Source organism: Solanum stenotomum, chromosome 11 (genome assembly GCF_019186545.1).
Source record: "Solanum stenotomum isolate F172 chromosome 11, ASM1918654v1, whole genome shotgun sequence".
NCBI lineage: Eukaryota > Viridiplantae > Streptophyta > Magnoliopsida > Solanales > Solanaceae > Solanum > Solanum stenotomum.
The window spans coordinates 48,108,920-48,129,216 of NC_064292.1; the positions used below are offsets into that span (position 1 = coordinate 48,108,920).

Genomic DNA, 20,297 nt, shown 5'->3' on the forward strand with positions numbered 1-20,297 from the left:
AAGCAAACTTTATGAGAGTTTAAATCACATAAGTAGCATTGATAAATAAAATCATTCTTTTGTCTTGATCATCAAAAATAAATCGTGACGATTCTCTAAATTTTGGAAAAGATATTCAGAAGCATATATCAACATCTCAAGAGAAATTGTTGGCAAAAACAAATGAATTTAGACTACATCATGTTAACTTCATATATTGGAACATTACATACTAATGTATAGTGAAACATACATTATTATATAATCAAAATTATTTTCCTCAAGTACTCGAGGTTATGAAATATACCCTCTTAGGATAGAACGACATACTTCATTAGATAAGTGGTTCCTCATATTCTTCTAAACTTTGAACTCACTCAAGATAATAAATCACAAAAAAAAAAATTAAAATGCAAAAAGAAAAGTAGAAGATTAAAAAAATTGTGGTTGAAAAATGAGAGGAAGCCTCTCTATTTATAGTCAACAAAGGGTAGTATATGCAAATGTTTTTTGTGTCTTAGCTGAAAAGTCATGACCTTTTTGAGAAGTCACAACCCTTTGGAAAACTCACAACTTATTGAAAAACTCACAACTCTTTGGAAAAGTCACAATCCTTCTAAGACACTCACAACTTATCGAAAAAGTCACAATCCTTCTAAGACACTCACAACTTATCGAAAAAGTCACAACCTAAGTTAGAAATATTATAGTAATTTAACATTCAAGTTAGGAGTTCATGCTTTTAAGACAATATAGATATATACCATCAATAACTATATACACGTGATTTTGAAAAGAAAATACTACTACCTTTTGAAAGAAAAATTCTCACTATTTTACAAAAAGGGGCACTATAGTACTACTAAAACTAAACGTAAAATTGTACAAGCCCAAAAGCCAAACTTCTGAAACCTGAACTTTGTAATCTAAAGTACTCCCTCCGTCCCATTTTATATGTCATTTCTTTCTATAAATAGTTGGTCCATAATATTTGTCATTTCATAAAATCAATGCATAAATTACAATATTCTTCTTTTTTTACCCTTGTGAGTTATTAGCCTTGAAAATATACATTTGACCAACTTAGAAAAGCTAAGTAAATGATTCATGTTCATTGGTTAAATTAATTAATCAAAATAAATTAATTCATATTCATTGATTGAAAACTTGAGTTCCAAAAAAATTAAATAAGGGTAGAAGGGTAAAGTTACATCATTTTTTAGTGCAAGTGCAAAGTAAAAATGTGACATATAAAATGGGACGGAGGGAGTAATATATTTCTAATATACCCTAGAGCTTAATTTTGTAATGTAAATCCAAAAAAAAAACATTATTTATTCTGGCCAAGACCCTAATCTAAACTCTAACTTTCTAGTATTAAGTTGTAATATATTATTATTATTATTATTATTATTATTATTATTATTACTATAATAAGAAAAAGAAATGAAAAGTTGTAGTAACCTTAACCTAATGTAAAGTTGCACGACCCATATTTTCAAGCCCTAAAATCATGGTGATTGATATTACGCAACTATTTGTGGAGGAATTGATGATGGGATGGGGTGAAAATTAAATAATAAGTAGATACTTTTGGGAAAGTTTTGTTTACCACTCAAACTTTAGAGTAAATTTAAAACTATTTTTTTATTAAAGTAGGATAAAAAAAAAACCTTTTCCTCTTTTTGATTATTTACCATCATCATTATTTATTCCCACACTACCAACTTTACTTTTAATGACTTAAATCAAGCTATAATTCTCCCCCTCTCAAGTAGTTTGATTTAAATGCCTCCTTATATATATTTTATGACGTAAATGAAGGAGATTCAATATCTATTATTGTATATACGTAAAAAAATATATATAATTTTGTATAAAATAATGTAATTTTTCTATCAAATGGAGTTCGGATGAACCCTTACCCCTATCTGACTCTGCCCTGATTATATGCATAAATACTCTATTCATGATTTATTTTTACATGTGCATATTACAAATGATATATCAAACCTACTTTATTAATTAACAGGGATAAAAGTTGAATTGAAATAAATAGAATTTCATTGGATCCAAACTATGCCATCCCTAGCCATAATTGAAGCTTCTGTTTGTTTTTAACTTTATCCATAAGTTTAAATTGTTTTGAAAACCATCTAAGTGAAGCCATGGTATTGTTCTAATTAATTAATAACATTTGGTATTAGTGAATTAAAAAAATCAATGGGATTCAAACTTTGGTTCCTATTGAATCTTTTAAAATGTTAAGTTAAAGGTCTATTTTGTTTGTACATATGGTTTTCTTGTTCTCTAAATTTTTAGTGGGTGCCAATCGAGGCGAATTTAGAATTTCAATTTTATGAGTTTTAAATTTTATAATGATAATTTTAAATAATAATAACTGAGTTCAAAATTAATATTTATATATATTAATGAATTTATTAACAAAATATAATATTTGAGCAAAATCTACTGAGTTTGATCGAATCTGTATCTGAATTACTAGTTCCGCCCTTGATTGACAAGCTTCTCTTACACACACAAACAAACACACATGCTCACACACACGAGGTATTTGATTGACAATATTCTTGTCAATCAATTATTTGAAAAGAATACTTTAATAATTTACAAAAAACAAAAAATCACGCGTGAAAGAAAATCTTGAAATAATGAATTCAAATGGTGTTTAGTAATTGCACCGCCAAATCCAATATTGCTTTCATAATCACCAAAAAATGAAGTAGTAATAATAATAAATTAAGATAAATGATGGTAGAAAAGTATTGAACAATTAACAGTAACAAATCATAATATAAAACATTATGATAATTTAAAGGGGTGATTATTAAAAACATTAAAAGATTAAAGGGTAAAAGTAAAAAAGGAAGTAATCATCACGCATGGTTTAGAATGTCTTTTGGGCCTCATAGAAGTAAGAAAATGGGCCCATTAGAAGTAGAAGCCTTTTATCCAAATGTCAAATCTTGGCCCACATAATAGAGAGTCCATAAAGAAAGAGGAGGTTGAATAGTCAGCCGTGTATATTCGCATTGGAGTCCGACTATTTCAAATTTGAGCTGTGTAGGGTCTCATTCAGGGGATTCAATATAGATGGATTATAATTGATCTATATGTCTCACTTCCTTTATTCAATTTGAAATACTTGAACGATCGATTTAGTCTGGTGTCTTATTGCATTGGAGTTGGACTAATCTGAATTTGAGTTGTGTAGGGTCTCATTTGGAGAAAAACGCTTCCTACCAAAGATATTTTCATTCTCAAAGTTCGAATCCAAAAACTCTGATTAAGGGAGTGGCAACATAATTCTTTGGTGGTGTATAAATCTTTTTGGATTGAAGTGAGATGAGGTATTTGGTTGATTTGATGTAATTTGTAAAGTCATTAAGTATTTGATTTGATTGGATTGGATTTAATTTGGTTGGCATTTGATGTTTAATTTTGGGATTGAGACATATTTGATTTGACATTAGCAATGAGTTTGTATTTGTTTGGTTGGAGTGCAACTATAGTCTAGACAATTAAATGTGTGGTCTAAAGTGCATATAAAAATGGAACTTTTACAAGATTAGTTAGATGGATAAAGTAAATCATCTCCTTAAAAATTAATACAATATGCTTTTTTTTTCCTTCCAATTTATACTATTTATTTCTTTTGTAGTCGGTCAAAAATTAATGACATGTTTTTTTATTTAATAAGTATTTAATAATAATATCAATAAGTTATTCGTTGAGTCCCATTTATTTGGCAAACAATCTATAAAGGTATACATTTTTTAAAAATATATTTTAAAATTATTATAAAATTTTCTATAATTTTTAAATTTTATGTTGAATCAGACTATTGCGTTGTATTGAAATATTTAAAAACACTCCTGCCGCCAGCAATATTATTCACTAGAAATTTCATAAGTAATTTGATGTAAGAAATATTGTTTGTTTTCCACTTTTTCTGATTAATTAAATCAAGCATTCATGCGACATAAAATGCACATGGGTCAAATAATGCGTTATGATTAATAAAATTCATTAAAGAAAATTGACAATGAAAATAAAGTTATTATTAGGTCACAGGTACCAATCTAAACTCTCAAATCTCAAGTTATAATCAAATAAAAATAATTAGAAAATTAGTATATTTTCTTAACTATACTGTTATACATCACTTTCTTAACTGTGTTTGATATTTATCAACTAAAGATAATTTGGTAAATTACATATTATATTTATTAATTTCTGATTGTGATTTTTATTTTAGTGATACTTATTTAGTTATTTTGAGACCAAACGAATATCATTTTACCATCTTTACTTTCGTCATTTTGTGGGGCCATAGTTAAAATCTTGATTATAGTCCTTCTACAAAATTATTACAATCATTAGGAGAATTAATCCCCTCCCACATACAAAGAAAATTAAAGGAGAGTATAAAAAACTTTAGTCTAGTATAGCAAAAAAAAAAATCAAGGGTTTTGTATTTTAATTGGTCTAGTATATTTGATTAGTACTTTCAAATTTATTTTTAAGATATCAAATTTAAGTATTTTTACTAAGTTATGCAAAATAATTTTGATACGTCCACTTCAATATTTTAAATATCTGTAAAATATCAAGTATTTTTTTTATTTAACATCAACTTCAAAAAAAAATCATGAACAAAATATCATCCAAACGCCTACTAAGACGTTCAATTTAAAATAAACATATTATATTTTAACCCATTAGCTACTTATAATTGGAGAAGAATACAATTTACAAGTTGCAATTAAGCAAAGTTGTTTTAGGAAAAGATGAGAGATAAATTACAATTATTCTAGAATATTAAACTCTAAATTTTGACCATATGTCAATATAATTTATTGTTTAACTTAATTAAATTATAGATTTATGTATACTAAGGATAAGGTACTTAATTATAAATCCTTGATTAATAAGTCAATTGCCCATTGACCATGCTGACTTGTCATTTTTCAACTAAAAATAAAACCAAAATATAAACCACATCCACTTTTATTTGTCATATTGCATTTTTCGAAAGTCAATTTGACTAATATTCAAAGTTAAATTAGATTACATTTATTCGATATTTAAAACAAAAAAAAAATATTCAAAAACTATACGAAAAGTACTATAAATTCCAATTTTTTGCATATCAATATGATGAGAAATACACCGTAAAATGTTAGTCAAAGTTTTTATAGTTTAACACTAAAAAATGAAACTATGACAATTAAAAGTGGACGAAAATAGTATAATAATTTGCAGCTATTTAGGGAAACTTTTGGTTTTTTATATATTACTTTTGGCCTTGGAATGTGGAAAATATTTAATAATATGAATGACAATAAAATATTTGAGGAATTAGTATTTTAAAATAATAGTCAAATAATCTTTGTTAACATAATCCTAAACAAGAGGGGTCCCCTTAAACATATTTCGAAACAGATCCATAAATTTAAGGAATAGCAATATTTAATTAATTTATTTTTTTGGTCTGAATATTAAATTATTTTAATCTAACTTTTGCCGAAAGCATGTAATAAAAGGATTCGTTTTGCTTGCTGGTAAATACAATGTTACAAAGGATTACTTAAAAGATACTATATGTATTATATCATAATAATTCTACCACATTGTTGTGTGAAGCCGTCGATGAGGGTGGATTAAGCAGGACTGATAGACTTTTAGGTGGTAATTAAGTAAGTTTTTGGAGATAAACAATTGATAATATCTTAAAGGAATTTCACATCGAAATGAAAAAAGAAAATGAACAATTATGTAGGACATAAATTAAGTTCACATTGTACACGTGCTTTTTAGGGGTCAATGTACATGTGATAGAGCACGAAAGACAAATTCATGTGAGCTAGGACCAAAGCAGACAATACGTGTCATGAACTTGAATCGTGAAAAATATTGCACCTTGACATGGGGTGGATTAATATGACTGACATATTAATTTCTAGGCTGACAAATTTCTAAAGATGGATACACATGTCATCTTATTAGGCGAATCTCCTATTTAAAGGGAGATGAAAATGAATAATTTTAGAAGGCACGATTCAAGTTCACACGACATGCATAGCTTGAACGGCAAATACATGCAACCTCAGTCCAAAATGGACAATACATGTTATAAATTTAGATTGTGATAGAGCAAGTCAAAACTAAGACGTTAAAAACTTAAGATTTGTAACAATAATTAATTAAGATAAAATCATAAAAATTATCGTCGTATCAGAGATATAAAAGGAAAAGTTGGTAGTTATATATAGCTCATTTCTTTTAGTTTTTTCAAATAGAATAAAGTGATATATCTTTCCAAAAAACATTTTTTTTAAAAAAAAGAAGGTATTTAAGAAATATAAAAGATAAACATAGTGCAATTTTCGTGGACAAATTCCTGTTATTATCATATACATATAGTGAGATAAAGACATTTATTTATTTGTATTCCATTATCCAGATACACTTAATTTATCAATAATTCTAGGTCCATTATTTGATTATACTATAGCTAAACAAATAAATAAACACCTAACATTTAATTCTCAAGAAATTTGCTTTTCAATTAGATTCCCTAATTTTTATTTTGCATTTCCTTATTTTCTTATTCCCTTAGTTAAACTTTTTCTCTTCAGACTTTGGATTCCATGCTTTATTTTAAAAGCAAGTACTAGTACATAATTTCCTAATTGTAACTTTCTTTTTTAGTTTCTCGAATTTCTGGTACTCCAGCTTTTAAGTTCAATTAATTCAGATGCACACATTTCACGTCCTATTTTTTGAAGGAGGCACTTTAACATAATTTTTTTCAGTTGCTGAATATGAGACGACTGATTAAGAATGAAAGAATTTCAATCATCCATCACAATTCATGTTGATACTAGCTGTAACTCTTTTTAGTAAAGGTATTGGTTTTTATCATAGGACATTTTTGTAGGGAAAATCATGAACAATAATGGGGACACATTTGTTTTAAAATCATTACAAACTTCTATACTAATTATATTCAAGAAAATCGGTGAAAACTTTACTTTTAACTGCTCCTTGTAGTGATTAAAGTAATGAAAAAGAATCTGTGTAATTATACACAAATCTAGAATCATTTTGGCACATAATTAATGGACAAATACATATACGAAAAAATAAAGGAAAAATAAAATTGAGAAAAAAGGTAAAAATACCATCGAATATCAGTTATCACTATAATAAAATAGTAACAAAATTGTAGTCGATATTTGTATTTTGAGAATATAGCAGATACTTCAAGAAATTAGTCTGACATATTCAAATGCGAAAACATGACAAAATTGTACGTTATGATAAATAAATTACATAGTAAATATGGATGATAATTAAAATAAATTTAATTATTGAAATAATTATTAAGAAGGAAATAAAATTTAAAATAAAAAGTATGACATTGACAGCATTATTAATTATATATTAATTTGGTATGGAGTACGGTATGAGTACTAAATAAATAAATAGTTTACGTGAGCAGCTGTATCTACGTACGACATTAGATATTATTATCAGTATCAGTACAACTTAATAAATAGGAGTTAGTAGCTTTCACTGTTGCCATTATTAGTCATAAAACAAACAAAAAATAAAATAAAATATTTTTTTATTAATTATTTTAATAAATAAAAGCTCTCATTGTTATGACTGATTTTAATAATAAAAAAAATGTTTGTTGTATATTGGATTGATTTTTTTTTTCAATTTCACTTATGTGGAATGTGGTGAGACAGTGTGAGCATGCTAGGTTAGCAGTTTCGGTTCGAAACTCCGATCAAGGAGGAGGATTGCAATAAATTGATGGCCAGAGTAAAATTTGTCAATTCACGATAGTTAATTGATTATATTGCGATAGACTTGTCATCAGCATAAAACTTGTCAATTTAATATTGGACCAATTTTCTTGATTTTCTTCTCTGCAGAATTATTATGTACCGTACCAGAAATATTATTTTTTATTTATCACATGACAAATAGTTTTAGAAGAAATAAAAAAAGATTTCAAAATAATAATTGACGTGAAAAGAGTAAAGAAACAACAGAAAAAAACACAAAATTTTGGTGTAATATATTGCCAATTCTTTTGTAGAGTTGATCTATGCATACTTAAATTACAAAAAAAAACACAGCCAAAGATCATAATAAAATGATAAATACTTATTTACTTATAATTATATAGAGATTTGGAGTTCGAATTATCAGAAGTTGAATCATCTTTGATAAATGAATATTTTACCTACAACGAGACCTTATAATGCAAAATCAAACTTGTCAAACCCTAAAACAAATATCAAATACTAGGATATCAAATATAAAAAGTAGAAATGGAAAGAAAATTAAAACATTCAAACAAAACTTAAAAATAAAGTCATTTCATTTTGTATTATCATGGATCTCTTCTATGTATACAGAAATTACATACACAGTTTTTCAAAGCATACTAATTAATTAAGACCAAAATACCCCCACCACCCCACCTCACCTCCAAGCTAGATGATGATCAATTATATTTTGATCCACAAAACCCCAAAAAATGTTCTTAATTCTTTTTCTCCCCTTTTCATTTAATTTCCCTTCTAGTCACCATGACCAAAAAAAGAGAAAAAAACATAGAACTAAATCAACCTAACACAAAATACCCTTAAGTCAATAAACAAAAAAAAAGTTCTTAAAATTACCCAAAAAAATGTACATGTGTTCATCCAAGAAATTAAGAAGAAGAAGAATTAGTAGTACCCTCCCATAACCAAAAAAAAAAAGTTGCCAATATTTAATTTCTTCAAATAATCTTCATGGTAATCTCCAAGTACTCTTTAAACCAATGTCATTATGTTTTCTTGATGGACCAGAAGCTGGAATTGGGATTCTTTTTGGCAAGAAGTTCCAAAAATGGCCATGATTGTAAGAGTTTCTTTGGCTATTTATTGTATTGAATACTTGTGAGTTGCTTCTTGAACCATGACAAAAATGGCCAAAAATAGAGATTAATATAATAGCCATCCATAAGACAAGTACTTTCCTTCTGAAGAAACTTATCATTCTTGAAACTTAATTCACTATGGACAATTTTGAAAGAGTGCTACTTTAGAAAAAAAGAAGAAAACATATGTAAATCTATTGGCAAGTAAGGTTAGAAAGAAGGAAAGAAAGAAGAAGAAGAATGAAGACATATGAAGTAGAAAGTTTTGAAAAGTTTGACAAGGCTTTTTGAAAGGGGGCCATTTGGTTTGGGTTATTGAGAGTAATGACTTGATAGGTAATTGAATAAAGGGGGAAAAGAATAAAAAGGAAAAGAAATGGAAAAAGAAGAAAGAAATGATTCTAAGTTATATAAATCGATAGTGATATGATCTACGTATATTTTATCTTTTCAAAATTTTACTCTAGGTATATTTATCGTTATTTTTATAACACGTTGCTAATAAGGAAACTTAAGTTATATACGCTAATAGTGGTAATGTCTGAATATATTCTATCCCTTTTAAATCCAAATCATGGGATTAAACTTGGGTATATATATATAATTGTTGTTATAATTGTACATTGATAAAGTAAAATATATCAACAAGGGTTGAGGCAGAGTTATAAGTATTTTTCATCCTTAAGAAAATGTTTCGAGTTCGAATATCCTTAAATATGAAGTCATCTTTATTAGAGAGTGTTTTACCCCTCAATGTTGAACTTTCCAATGCAGATATTAATCATCGGATGAAATATCAAATAATATATGTTAACTTGTTTTAACAGAATAATTACTATTTATTTTAGGTTATCAAATATAACTTTTAACTTTCAAATTTTATTTTTTTTCACTCAAAAAAACTCTTTGCTTTTTACTTCTTTATCAAATACCAACAAAAGAAATGAAAATAATTATATTAGTGGAAGTAAATCAAAGTTTTTTATTTTTTCTTTTTTTGGTTGGGGGTGGGGGTATGATGGAGAAGAGATGGGGGTTATGGCATTTTATGGATTAGGTGAGTGATTGGTCCCACTAAAATATTAATGGACAACTAAGGCTCCTTGGCACTGTTCCACAAAACAGGAAATCATGTCCCCTTTTTTATACTGTTCCTTTTGCTAGTGTTTGATTTGATGCTTTCCTTCTAAACTTATATATAAAATCTCTAATGTTTTTATCACTTACTTTTTAATATTTTACTGTGCTATAGTAATGAAAATCAATTTTCATAAACTATGTTATCAACTTTAAACTATAGATTGAATATCAGAGTTGAGTTAGAGAGGTTATTTATGTATTTGGCCAATAAAAAAAAGTTTATTTCATGTATTTTATTTTTTTAGTATGTCATCGATTATATTGATCACTTTAAACTGTGTTTTCAATTTTAACCTGTAGTTTTGAACATTAGGACAAGTTAGAGGGGCTGTCTATGTACATATTTGGCTGATAAAAAAGTATACCATATAATATAGTTCATGTATCTTATACGTATATTCCATATAATTTAATATGTATGTATCAGTACATTACACATATATTTAATTTAAACTTAGAAGATTCAAATATCTTTTTTAATTGAGTGTTTGATTAAACTATCACACAAACTTTCACTAACTAAAATATAGAATACAAAGTCTATAAATAACACTCTCAGAAAGAGTTTGTTACTGCTAATGAGTCAATGAATGTTATGTTTCTTTCTAATCGTGTGTCTGAATCACCTACAATCATAACATCTATCGTACGATATGTCAAATCTAAGCAAATTAAATTCCTTTAAATGATACTCAATAATATTTCACAATCTATTATACGATATACTGAATCTAAACAATTAAGTTCCTTGAAATAATACTCAATAATATTTCACAACTTCTATTAACAATATCCCTAAGAAGGTGAAAAGCCTCGTTGTTATACATGGTTTATACATATATAATAAAAATTAGTCCAATTCATCAAGAATATGGAGCACCTTATAAATCTTCTTTTGTTTTTTTCTTTCATAATTAATGTATAGTACTTTTTCCACCATTAATTACAGAGCCCACACCTTTGAAAATAGTTCCAAAATATAATATAATATATATATATATATATATATATATGAAGGTCAAAACTATTTAATATTTGACTTTGACATTATACACATGCTTGTTGATTGTTTTCAGACTCAATTTTTTAAAACCATACTTCAAATAGTTCCATTTGTCTTATTTAGTGTAACATATTTGAAAATGGACATAGTAAATTTAAGCAATTAATAATAACTTGATTTATATAATGTTACATAATATTAAACAATTAAACGTTACAAACTAGTACTAGTAGTCTAGTACTACATAGTAAAATGTTTCACAAAAATTTCTACTATAGAAGTATTGCACCTCCTAAGAGACATAGGAATCGACATGTCCTCATCTTTCACTCACCAAGCAGTGTGTACATAATGTACATAATATTAAACAAACTAAACATTACAAATTAGTACTAGTACCTAGAAATCAACATGTTTTCATCTTTCACTCAGTAAACGATATGTACATGATATCCCTCGTTCATTTTGGATTTGGATATGATTAAGCGCGACCACTAATAAGCACTAGTGAACCTCCCCTCAACAAAGATTTGAATTCTAAATCTTAATTGTGAAATGTTAATTTTTTTTCTTAAACCTAAAAATTGTTATGTTAATATGTCTAATCATTATTAAATTTGAGAAGAAGAAAGAATAGCTAGAAGAATAGGGTTATGGGAGAGGAAAGTAAGAAGGTCAATGAAAGTACTGATTTTGATGCATAAATGAAAAGGACAGAGATTTTGTTTTCTGACAGAGACTCTATTTACTCTGCCAGAGAGTCTCCTTTGATTTAGGATTTTGTTGGACAATTTTTTATATATATATATATATTTTTTATAGGAGTATATATTTTTGTAAAGTCTTTGTTGAGGTGGGGTGGGCCAAAAATATTGATTGGGCATCTTGGTGCACAGAGCTAGTATTAATGACAATTTTCACGGTTTGCATTTGTGATTTGTAGGTTATACACAAGTGGTGCTTGTAAGAGTCGATGAGTACATTAATCGAATTCTCTTCAGCTATACATGGTAACAATTATTTTTACAAGTATATCTAATAAATGATGAAGTATCTTTTTTTGACTTTGTCGTATGTTTACTTTTAATATTTCGAACCCTTTATTAAAAAAAATCTGGATTCACCATTGATAAAATGAATACAACTTGATTGTGTGAATATATTCAAAATGGTTTCTTATGTATATTTCTAAACAGTTTATATGTTTTAACAAAATTCTTATTGTTATGTGTTTTATTATTTCTCCCTACCCCACACCACAATTTTCGTTAAATCTAACTATTAGAGTTTGTTGAGTATTTTATAAAAAATAAAAATGCTTGTTTTTGACAAATTTAGAGGACCAAAATATATTTAATGAACCATTTTGACTCTCTTTTTTTTTATAGATAAAATTGGGAATTTTATTCATCTTTCAAACAAAAAGGGACCATTGTTATCATTTTCTCTCCTAATTTGAAATGTGTTTTGTTTCATCGTCCGATTTTCAAAATTTACTAATCAACTTATTCAAATTGGTGTCAATTAATCCATAGGGAAGTAAAAATGATATATTAAAAAATATTATCATTCTTAAAGATAACTCAAACTAGCTAGACATTGGATCAAGAACAAAAAAGCTCTAGATAATTCCAACATTCCCTAATGGTAAAACCAAAAATGTCACATTATTATAATTGTATCAGTTCTAAAATTGAAAAAGGAATTAAATTGCATATGACGTAATCAAGAACATCTGGTCAAGGATGTTTAAATTAAAAAAATAAAATAAACAAGGCGAAACACATAAGTAGACGCTTCAAATTGTCGACAATGACTAGATAAACACTTTTACTTGACACAAATGTAAACTTTAATTATTTATATGTGTGGCTAAATTAATAAAAAAATTATAACTAGTAAAAAAGTAAGAACAAATCTTGTTCATTAGATTGATTAACGTTACTAAACATTTTTTTGGCTCTCTGCACGCATTTTATCGCTGACAATTGTGGTAATATAAGTCCCTTTGGGGATATCCGATAAATTTGGGATGATACAGAGAGAAGATTAGCATGGTCCATGCGTAAGAATGACACGCACAAATCGAGAAATGATTCAAATTTTAAAAAATAAAAATAAATATAAAAGTTGGGACAATGAAGTAGAAATCAATTTCCAGTTAAAACTTTCATATATTCCTCTTTATGATAATGTCTTTTGTTTCAGATATGTTCTCTTAAATATTTTTTTGTAAGATTATCGTGTTTAAGATTTTGATGATGTGCATATAAGGTAATTTGTATTCAGGTCTTGATATAGACTAAATTATTGTTTTTCACTAAAAAAATTTATCGTATAGTACGTTGTTATCATGTCCTAGATATACGATGTGAGTTTCAAACGCCTCTGTTATGACTTGCAATTATTAAACCCTAAAATTTATCCTAGATAGCTAATTATTAGAGCATTGCATAAATTTTTTTGAATTTGAACCTTACAAATAATTTATCATTTTAATAAGAAGTGCTTACACGTGACATAAAACTTCTAAAAATCTATTACTAGTTAGTAATAACATAACAATATATTCACTAAATTTTACTATATGGGGTATGAACAGATTGAGTAGAGTGTACACATATTTTATTACTACTTCATGGAGGTAGAAGGATTGTTTCAAAAAGACCTTCAGTTCGAGCGCATCAAACTCAAGTACACAAAGAAGAAAACAATGAAAAGAGGATAGAAAATTCTACTACATGGGATATGGAGATTGAGTAGAGTGTACATCACTACTTCGTGGAGGTAGAAAGATTATTTCAAAAAGACCTTCCGCTCAAATACATCAAAAACAAGTACACAAAGAAGAAAACAATGAAAAGATGATAGTAGTTAATAATAAAGCAGTGTAAAGTCTAAAAAAATCGCCAACAAAATAATGTAATAATCAAAACACAATCGACAACATATGACTAGTGCTACGCAACGATCTATAAAACAAGATAACACTCTATCCCTAATAACCTTCTACCTATTACATGATATTACTAGCTAATTAAAAAAAACCTAACTAGCGGCGTATAATAATTTTATATTATATATGGAAGTCCCAAAGGTGTTACTACTAATAATTACCCTAGCTCAATATTGTACCATTTTCATTGAATCCAAGGTCCTATTTTGGGGGATATGCTAGACCAAAATAAGGTCAAGTGAATGATCTTTCATAATGGGTTGTGTGGGGGTGGGGGGCTATAATATATTAGGTGACCAAAATATTAAATATTGCAAGAGTTAGTAGCATTTAATTAACTTCTATAAAAGATGGGACTTTTGGTACAAGAATAGTGTCCCTTTGATTGACTTCAAAACATTTTTTTTCTTCTTCTGATGAATCAATCAAAGTTTTCAAGCTAGGTCCCATTGATTTGAAATCTTCTTTTGATTTCAATGGGGTCCTATGAAAAAGTTGAAAAGAAATTTTACCATTCTTAAATTTTTTGGATAAATTACAAGTTACTCTCCATCTTACACATCTAACTTGAAAAATAATTGTAGAAATATCATAAGTTAAGGTTTTTGTTTGTTTGTATTTCATCTGGAGTCTAGTATCCAAGTTCAGGTCTAATTAAATTCGAATTGGTAACGAAAAGTTTCACATTGAAAGGTAAAATACTTTCTAAAAAAAATGACTTCATAAATCATAATCAATGTTTGAATTAGGAATCTCGAAATTTGAAAGAAGTTGGATTCAAATTGGTATCGAATAGTTCCACACTGAAAGATTAAATACATTCCAACAAAAAACGATTTCATAAGTCAAAACCGATGCTCGAATTAGGAATCTCTAATTATGAAAGAAGTACTTACCATTTCATTATCATCTATCTATATCGATATAATTTAAAGTTATTCATAACATATCTCCTATTCTTCTTTAACTATCGCGATAATTAAAAGCAACAATATTGGAAAGAAGAAAAAAAAAGATTGTTCTAATTTTTCCCTCTAGTATCATTTGGTTTACCAAAAAGAGATATAGTAAAAATAAGAGAAGGTGAAATGTTCTCCACTTTTTCATTGAAATGAATAGGAAAAGTTTCCCTTAAAAGTAAATATATAGTACTAATAATCAGACATTGGGGTAAAAAAATATGAAAAAAATTGACCATGGAGTTTTACATTTTTAAGATATTTTTTTTCTTCATATAATTTGTCAAGTAGATGGAAGACATTAAATTTCATTGAACTAGAGTGATGGTGTAAGTTAATTCACCCTTTAAATTCTTATTAATTGGTTCAAGTCCTTGCTTGACAAATTAAAAGCTTAAGACAAAATACTAAAAAACATGTAAATGGGGACGAAAATATCACACATTATTCTTCACTTATTATAATCTTAGGGTGGTTGGTTCAAAGTCAATTTAGTCCGGAACTTGTGGATGGAATATTTATCCCGGGATAAAAATGTAAAAATAACAAAAGTACCCCTTAAACCCTCTTTTATATACAAACAACTTATTCTTAGAGAGTATTTTTGTAAAGGCCAAACATATATATAGCCCCTCGAACTTGTCCACATTTTTCATTTTAACACTTTATCTTAGCCTTGTTCCATTTTAACCCTTAAACTCCATTTTTTATGTACCATTTTAACACGAAATACTATTTTTATGATTTCTTTATTTTTATATATATTCTTCAATTGCAACTTCTTATTTTAAATTGACATGTGTCAGTTAATTTTAGTTAAAAAATTAAAAATTAACAAAAATAAATCTTTTTAAAAAATAATAATTTCTTTTTAAGAGTGTTATGTATTTTTGTGTGAAAAATAACCGACGAAATTGTATTGGTTTTCTTTCTTTAAAATCACCAACAATCTGACAAAGTCAGTCGAGTTTTAACATTGTTTAGTAGTGTTATTAGTAATGAACAAGAGTCTTTTTTTAGTAGTGTTATTAACAAAGTCAATCGAGTCTTTTTGAAGATGGGTTTTTTTATTCATATTGATTTATATTAAAAATTAAAAGTGAGTATTTGCGTTAAATTTAGATAGCCTAGATGATAAGAAAAAATAAATAAGTAGTGTTATTTAATTTAATTGAATGTTTAAGAAAGAAAATCAAAGAGCTTTTGTCAATTTATTTTCATGCAAAAATACAGAGAAATATCAAAAAATAATATTATGAAAACTTTTATGTTCGTTCGCGAAAGTTTAATTTTTTTACGAAAATTAACAGGCACACGTCTATTTTTAAAAAAATAAGAAATTGCAATTAAATAAAAACAAATCATAAAAAATAGTATAAGTGTTTAAATGGTACAAAAAAAATAGAGTTTAAGGGTTAAAATGGAACAAGGCTAAGTTGGAGTGCCAAAATGAAAAATGAGGGCAAGTTTGGGGGTTGTGTATGTGTTTGGCCTTTTGTAAACAAACAACTTATTCTTAGAAATTATATCATGCATATTTAACAAATCAAACAACCAATAAAAATTAATCTGAACATAACTAATTCTATCATAGCTTATCTCATCATAATTAATCCCCAAGCATAACTTGTCTTCAAACCAAGCGACCAACGAGCCCACCCATTACGGGTCTAATTAGGCTAAAGCTATACTTTTCATTTTACTAGAATCACCAAATACATAAAATATATAATTCAATATTCAATTATTATACCATCCGAATAATTAAAACGTAAATAAAACAGTTAAGTAATATAAGCTATTTTTCAATATGTATTGTTATTACATATTATTATTATTATTCTGTCTATTATGCATAAAAGAATACATAAATTTCTACATAGCTTACCTAATTTTTATTTATATATTATGCTGAAATCTAATAAAGTTGTGCGGTTACTACAATTTATGGGCTTGGTGTCAATAGATTTGGGCCTCTAGCGAATGTAGAAAAGCCCATTAATGGGCATTCTATGGACTTATACTCCTTTTGGGCTTTACCCAATTTCAAAGGCGTGAAAGCCTATTAATTTAGCCAAAACAAAAATAAAAAATTAAATAAATGTTTAAAGAAAACAAATTAAGGATACTATTGTGGAAATAGTTTTATAGAGTATTTGTTATGCGGGTAATGTTTATATTTACTATATTGTAAAAATAAAAAAACATCATATTTGTCATTATCACGAGAGTGAGTTTTAAAGTGTGTATCGCAATCATACAAACATATTATAGCAATATTATTTACACTACAAAGTGAAAAGGTAAGATTTGCGTATACTCTATCCATCTTTAATCAGTTACGGAATTTCAATGGATATGTTGTTATTAAATAATATAAGGAAAACAGTTATCTTTTTTTTTTATATATAAAAAAAACGAACTTCTAATATAAATATATAATAATTTAATTTAAATTTCTTAATACAAAATACTGATTGAAGTCAAATTATACAAGCATGAATATTAAAACATTAAGTTGGTCAAATTGTTTGATTTTTTTCCCTATGAATAATTTAATGAAAATATATTTTAAAATAAAACTTCAAACACAAACAAATGTTAATTTAATTTGATTTTTCAAGTACAAGATACTGATGGTAGAAAATAATGCAAGGATGGATATTAAAACAATAAATTGGTCAAATTGTTTGAATTTTTTTCCCCTATGAATCATTTAAGAATATAAAATATATAGATGTTTGAATTCAAAGATTGCATGTGAGCTAAGATTGGATTAGATTAGATTTATAATAAAGTTTTAGGTCGGCGCAATTTATGTTATGTAATATATTCTTAAATATAGTCAAACTTAATTTTTATAATATCTACCTAGAATATTTAATTAACTAAACTTAGTATCAATTAGTCAAATTACTAGACCTTAGACTTACTTTCATTTTTTATCCTCTATTATACATTTGACAAACAAATTGAATATGGTGATTAAGCATTATTTTATTTTATTTTTAAAAGATTAAGTTATATACACTGATAATATCATAAAGATATTTATACTATTAGTATATATTAACATGTAAATTTATAATTTAATCACTATTTTAGAAGGTTACTAATTAATAATTACATGTATAAGTTATCTCTTTTAATTAATATTTTTTTTATATAACTATATACTATTTAAACTCGAAATTTATGGCATTAATCTCTAATTAATTGACTGGATAAGAGTAATGTCACATCTAAATAATTATGATGTCCATAGATATTAGTGGCCACAAATTTTATTTTTAACATCGAGGAGCATATTAATTTGGAACAAGAAAAAGAAATTAGCCGATAAAATCTCAAATAAGTAGATTACTAGAAGTTGAGATTGCCTTTTGTCAAAACAAACTTGAGCTGATGTCCCAACTAATTTAAATTCACATCGCGTAAGATTTTATTTAGAGTGAAAATACTTTGGATCAAGAATTTTTTTAAAATTCAGAACTCAAACATGAAATTTTGAATTAAAAAAAGTAGCAGTCCTACGTACTGCACCACATTTGTTAGTTGTTCTTTATACTTTGTTATCAATTAAGAAATACAGTAAAGTATGAATACATTGTTTCACATGGAAAAATATTCGATACACCTAACATATATCAAAATAGTTTGAAAAGTAAAATACAAAAATAAAAAAGATGTAGCAAAATAAATAAGAAAATGATTACATGCCAGTCAAAACAAAACAAAAAAGGGAATAATAACAACAATAAAATAGTGTAATAATTGAAACACAAAAACAATATATAGTCATAATAAAAATCGAAGGATAATAAAAATTTATAAGAATGATGCTAATACTAAGGACGTGAAAGAAGAAATAGATACAATGCATCAAACTATCAAATCTATCCCATTAAAAAAGCGAAATAACACACAATACATGTACTAACTTTAAACCTTCCATCGTAATTTACAACCACGATATTCTCCTACCTTGAAATAACATAGACAAACCTATTTGTTTGTAATATACGTTTTCCAAATGTAAGTAAGGTGGGTGGAAGACTAACTCTGTGTGACTTCATGATAACAACCACAATTTTCATATTGTTTAAGCAAAAATAGGCTGGAATATTTTTCTGATTTTGACTTTTGGAAAATTTACAAATTATTGCCGTATGGTACAAAACCACTATATAATATATTGAACTTTATTTTTATTTAATTGGTTGAACAAACAGCTCATTTCAAGCAAATAAAGCATTTATTATTATTGGTAATGTTTTCATGTGTTAGGTAAGTCAAATCTAGTTAGGTCTTTGTCTTTGAATTTTTCAGTTACATTACAAGAACAACTTAACTAGAATTGTTTCTCTTTTTTGTCTTTCATAATTTTCAATATGGTCCCCATTTTAATTTATTAATTTCAAATATCATCAATTTATTGTTTGACCATTTAATGTTTGAAAATTCGATTGATTCAGATTCGAGACCCAGTTGAAAGAAACTCTTTATAAGAATTTTTTCAATTTTTATGATTGAAATATGAGATTTTTTTATAAAATACGTGATAATTTCCTCTGTTAGTTGAACAACTTATATACAAGAGAAATATTATTGGTGGAAGAAATCTCATTCATCATTTTACAATATTTATTATTGTAAGTTCCTCAGATTTTCAAGTTCGGTGATTTTTTTTTGTCAAGCAAAGTCTTTCATAATTTTTAGTATTGCAAATATTCAATGTGTATCTCGTAACGACAAATAATATTTTTTGGAAGATAATTTAATTTCTGGTGTGCGACTCTTTCATAATTTTTAGCATTGCAAATATTCAATGTGTATCTCGTAACAACAAATAATATTTTTTGGAAGATAATTTAATTTCTGGTGTGTGACAACAATTTAAAATAATTTATTTTCATCAAAAGTGAGAGATAATAATTTTCTTTAATTTTAGATGGAAGTCATTTTATTGCTCTCAATTCTATTCAAATTCTTAACTTCATTTACATTGATTTCTTTCCAAAAATAATCTCTTATGATCACTTATAAATTGAATATAAGAAAATGATTTTATTTAGATTATTCATATGTGAAAATAAATATCTCTTACAAATAAAATATAAAATTAAAAATAAATTCATAAAAAACTACAAAATTAAATCTCTCAGGTTCTTTTAGATTTAAACCAAAATTATTTTGAGGGAACAGGGTTCATATGTACACATAGGTTCGATTGATTCAGATTTAAGACTAACTTAAAAAGAATTCTATATCAGAATTACTAATCAAATTGTT

General features: G+C 26.6%; 1 protein-coding gene and 1 non-coding gene across 2 annotated transcripts; one reads left to right on the forward strand and one right to left on the reverse strand.

Annotated features, from left to right (window-relative positions):
- Nucleotides 1–8,326: 8,326 nt before the first annotated feature.
- LOC125845027 (protein IDA-LIKE 2-like) lies at nt 8,327–9,275 on the reverse strand. Its single transcript, XM_049524411.1, has one exon. It carries the CDS (start codon nt 9,064–9,066, stop codon nt 8,818–8,820), a length of 249 nt encoding a protein of 82 aa, XP_049380368.1. The 5' UTR covers nt 9,067–9,275; the 3' UTR covers nt 8,327–8,817.
- Nucleotides 9,276–13,092: 3,817 nt separating this feature from the next.
- Nucleotides 13,093–13,197, forward strand: LOC125846155 (U6 spliceosomal RNA). The gene has a single exon (XR_007444317.1). It is a non-coding gene; the product is annotated as a U6 spliceosomal RNA (small nuclear RNA).
- Nucleotides 13,198–20,297: the final 7,100 nt, after the last annotated feature.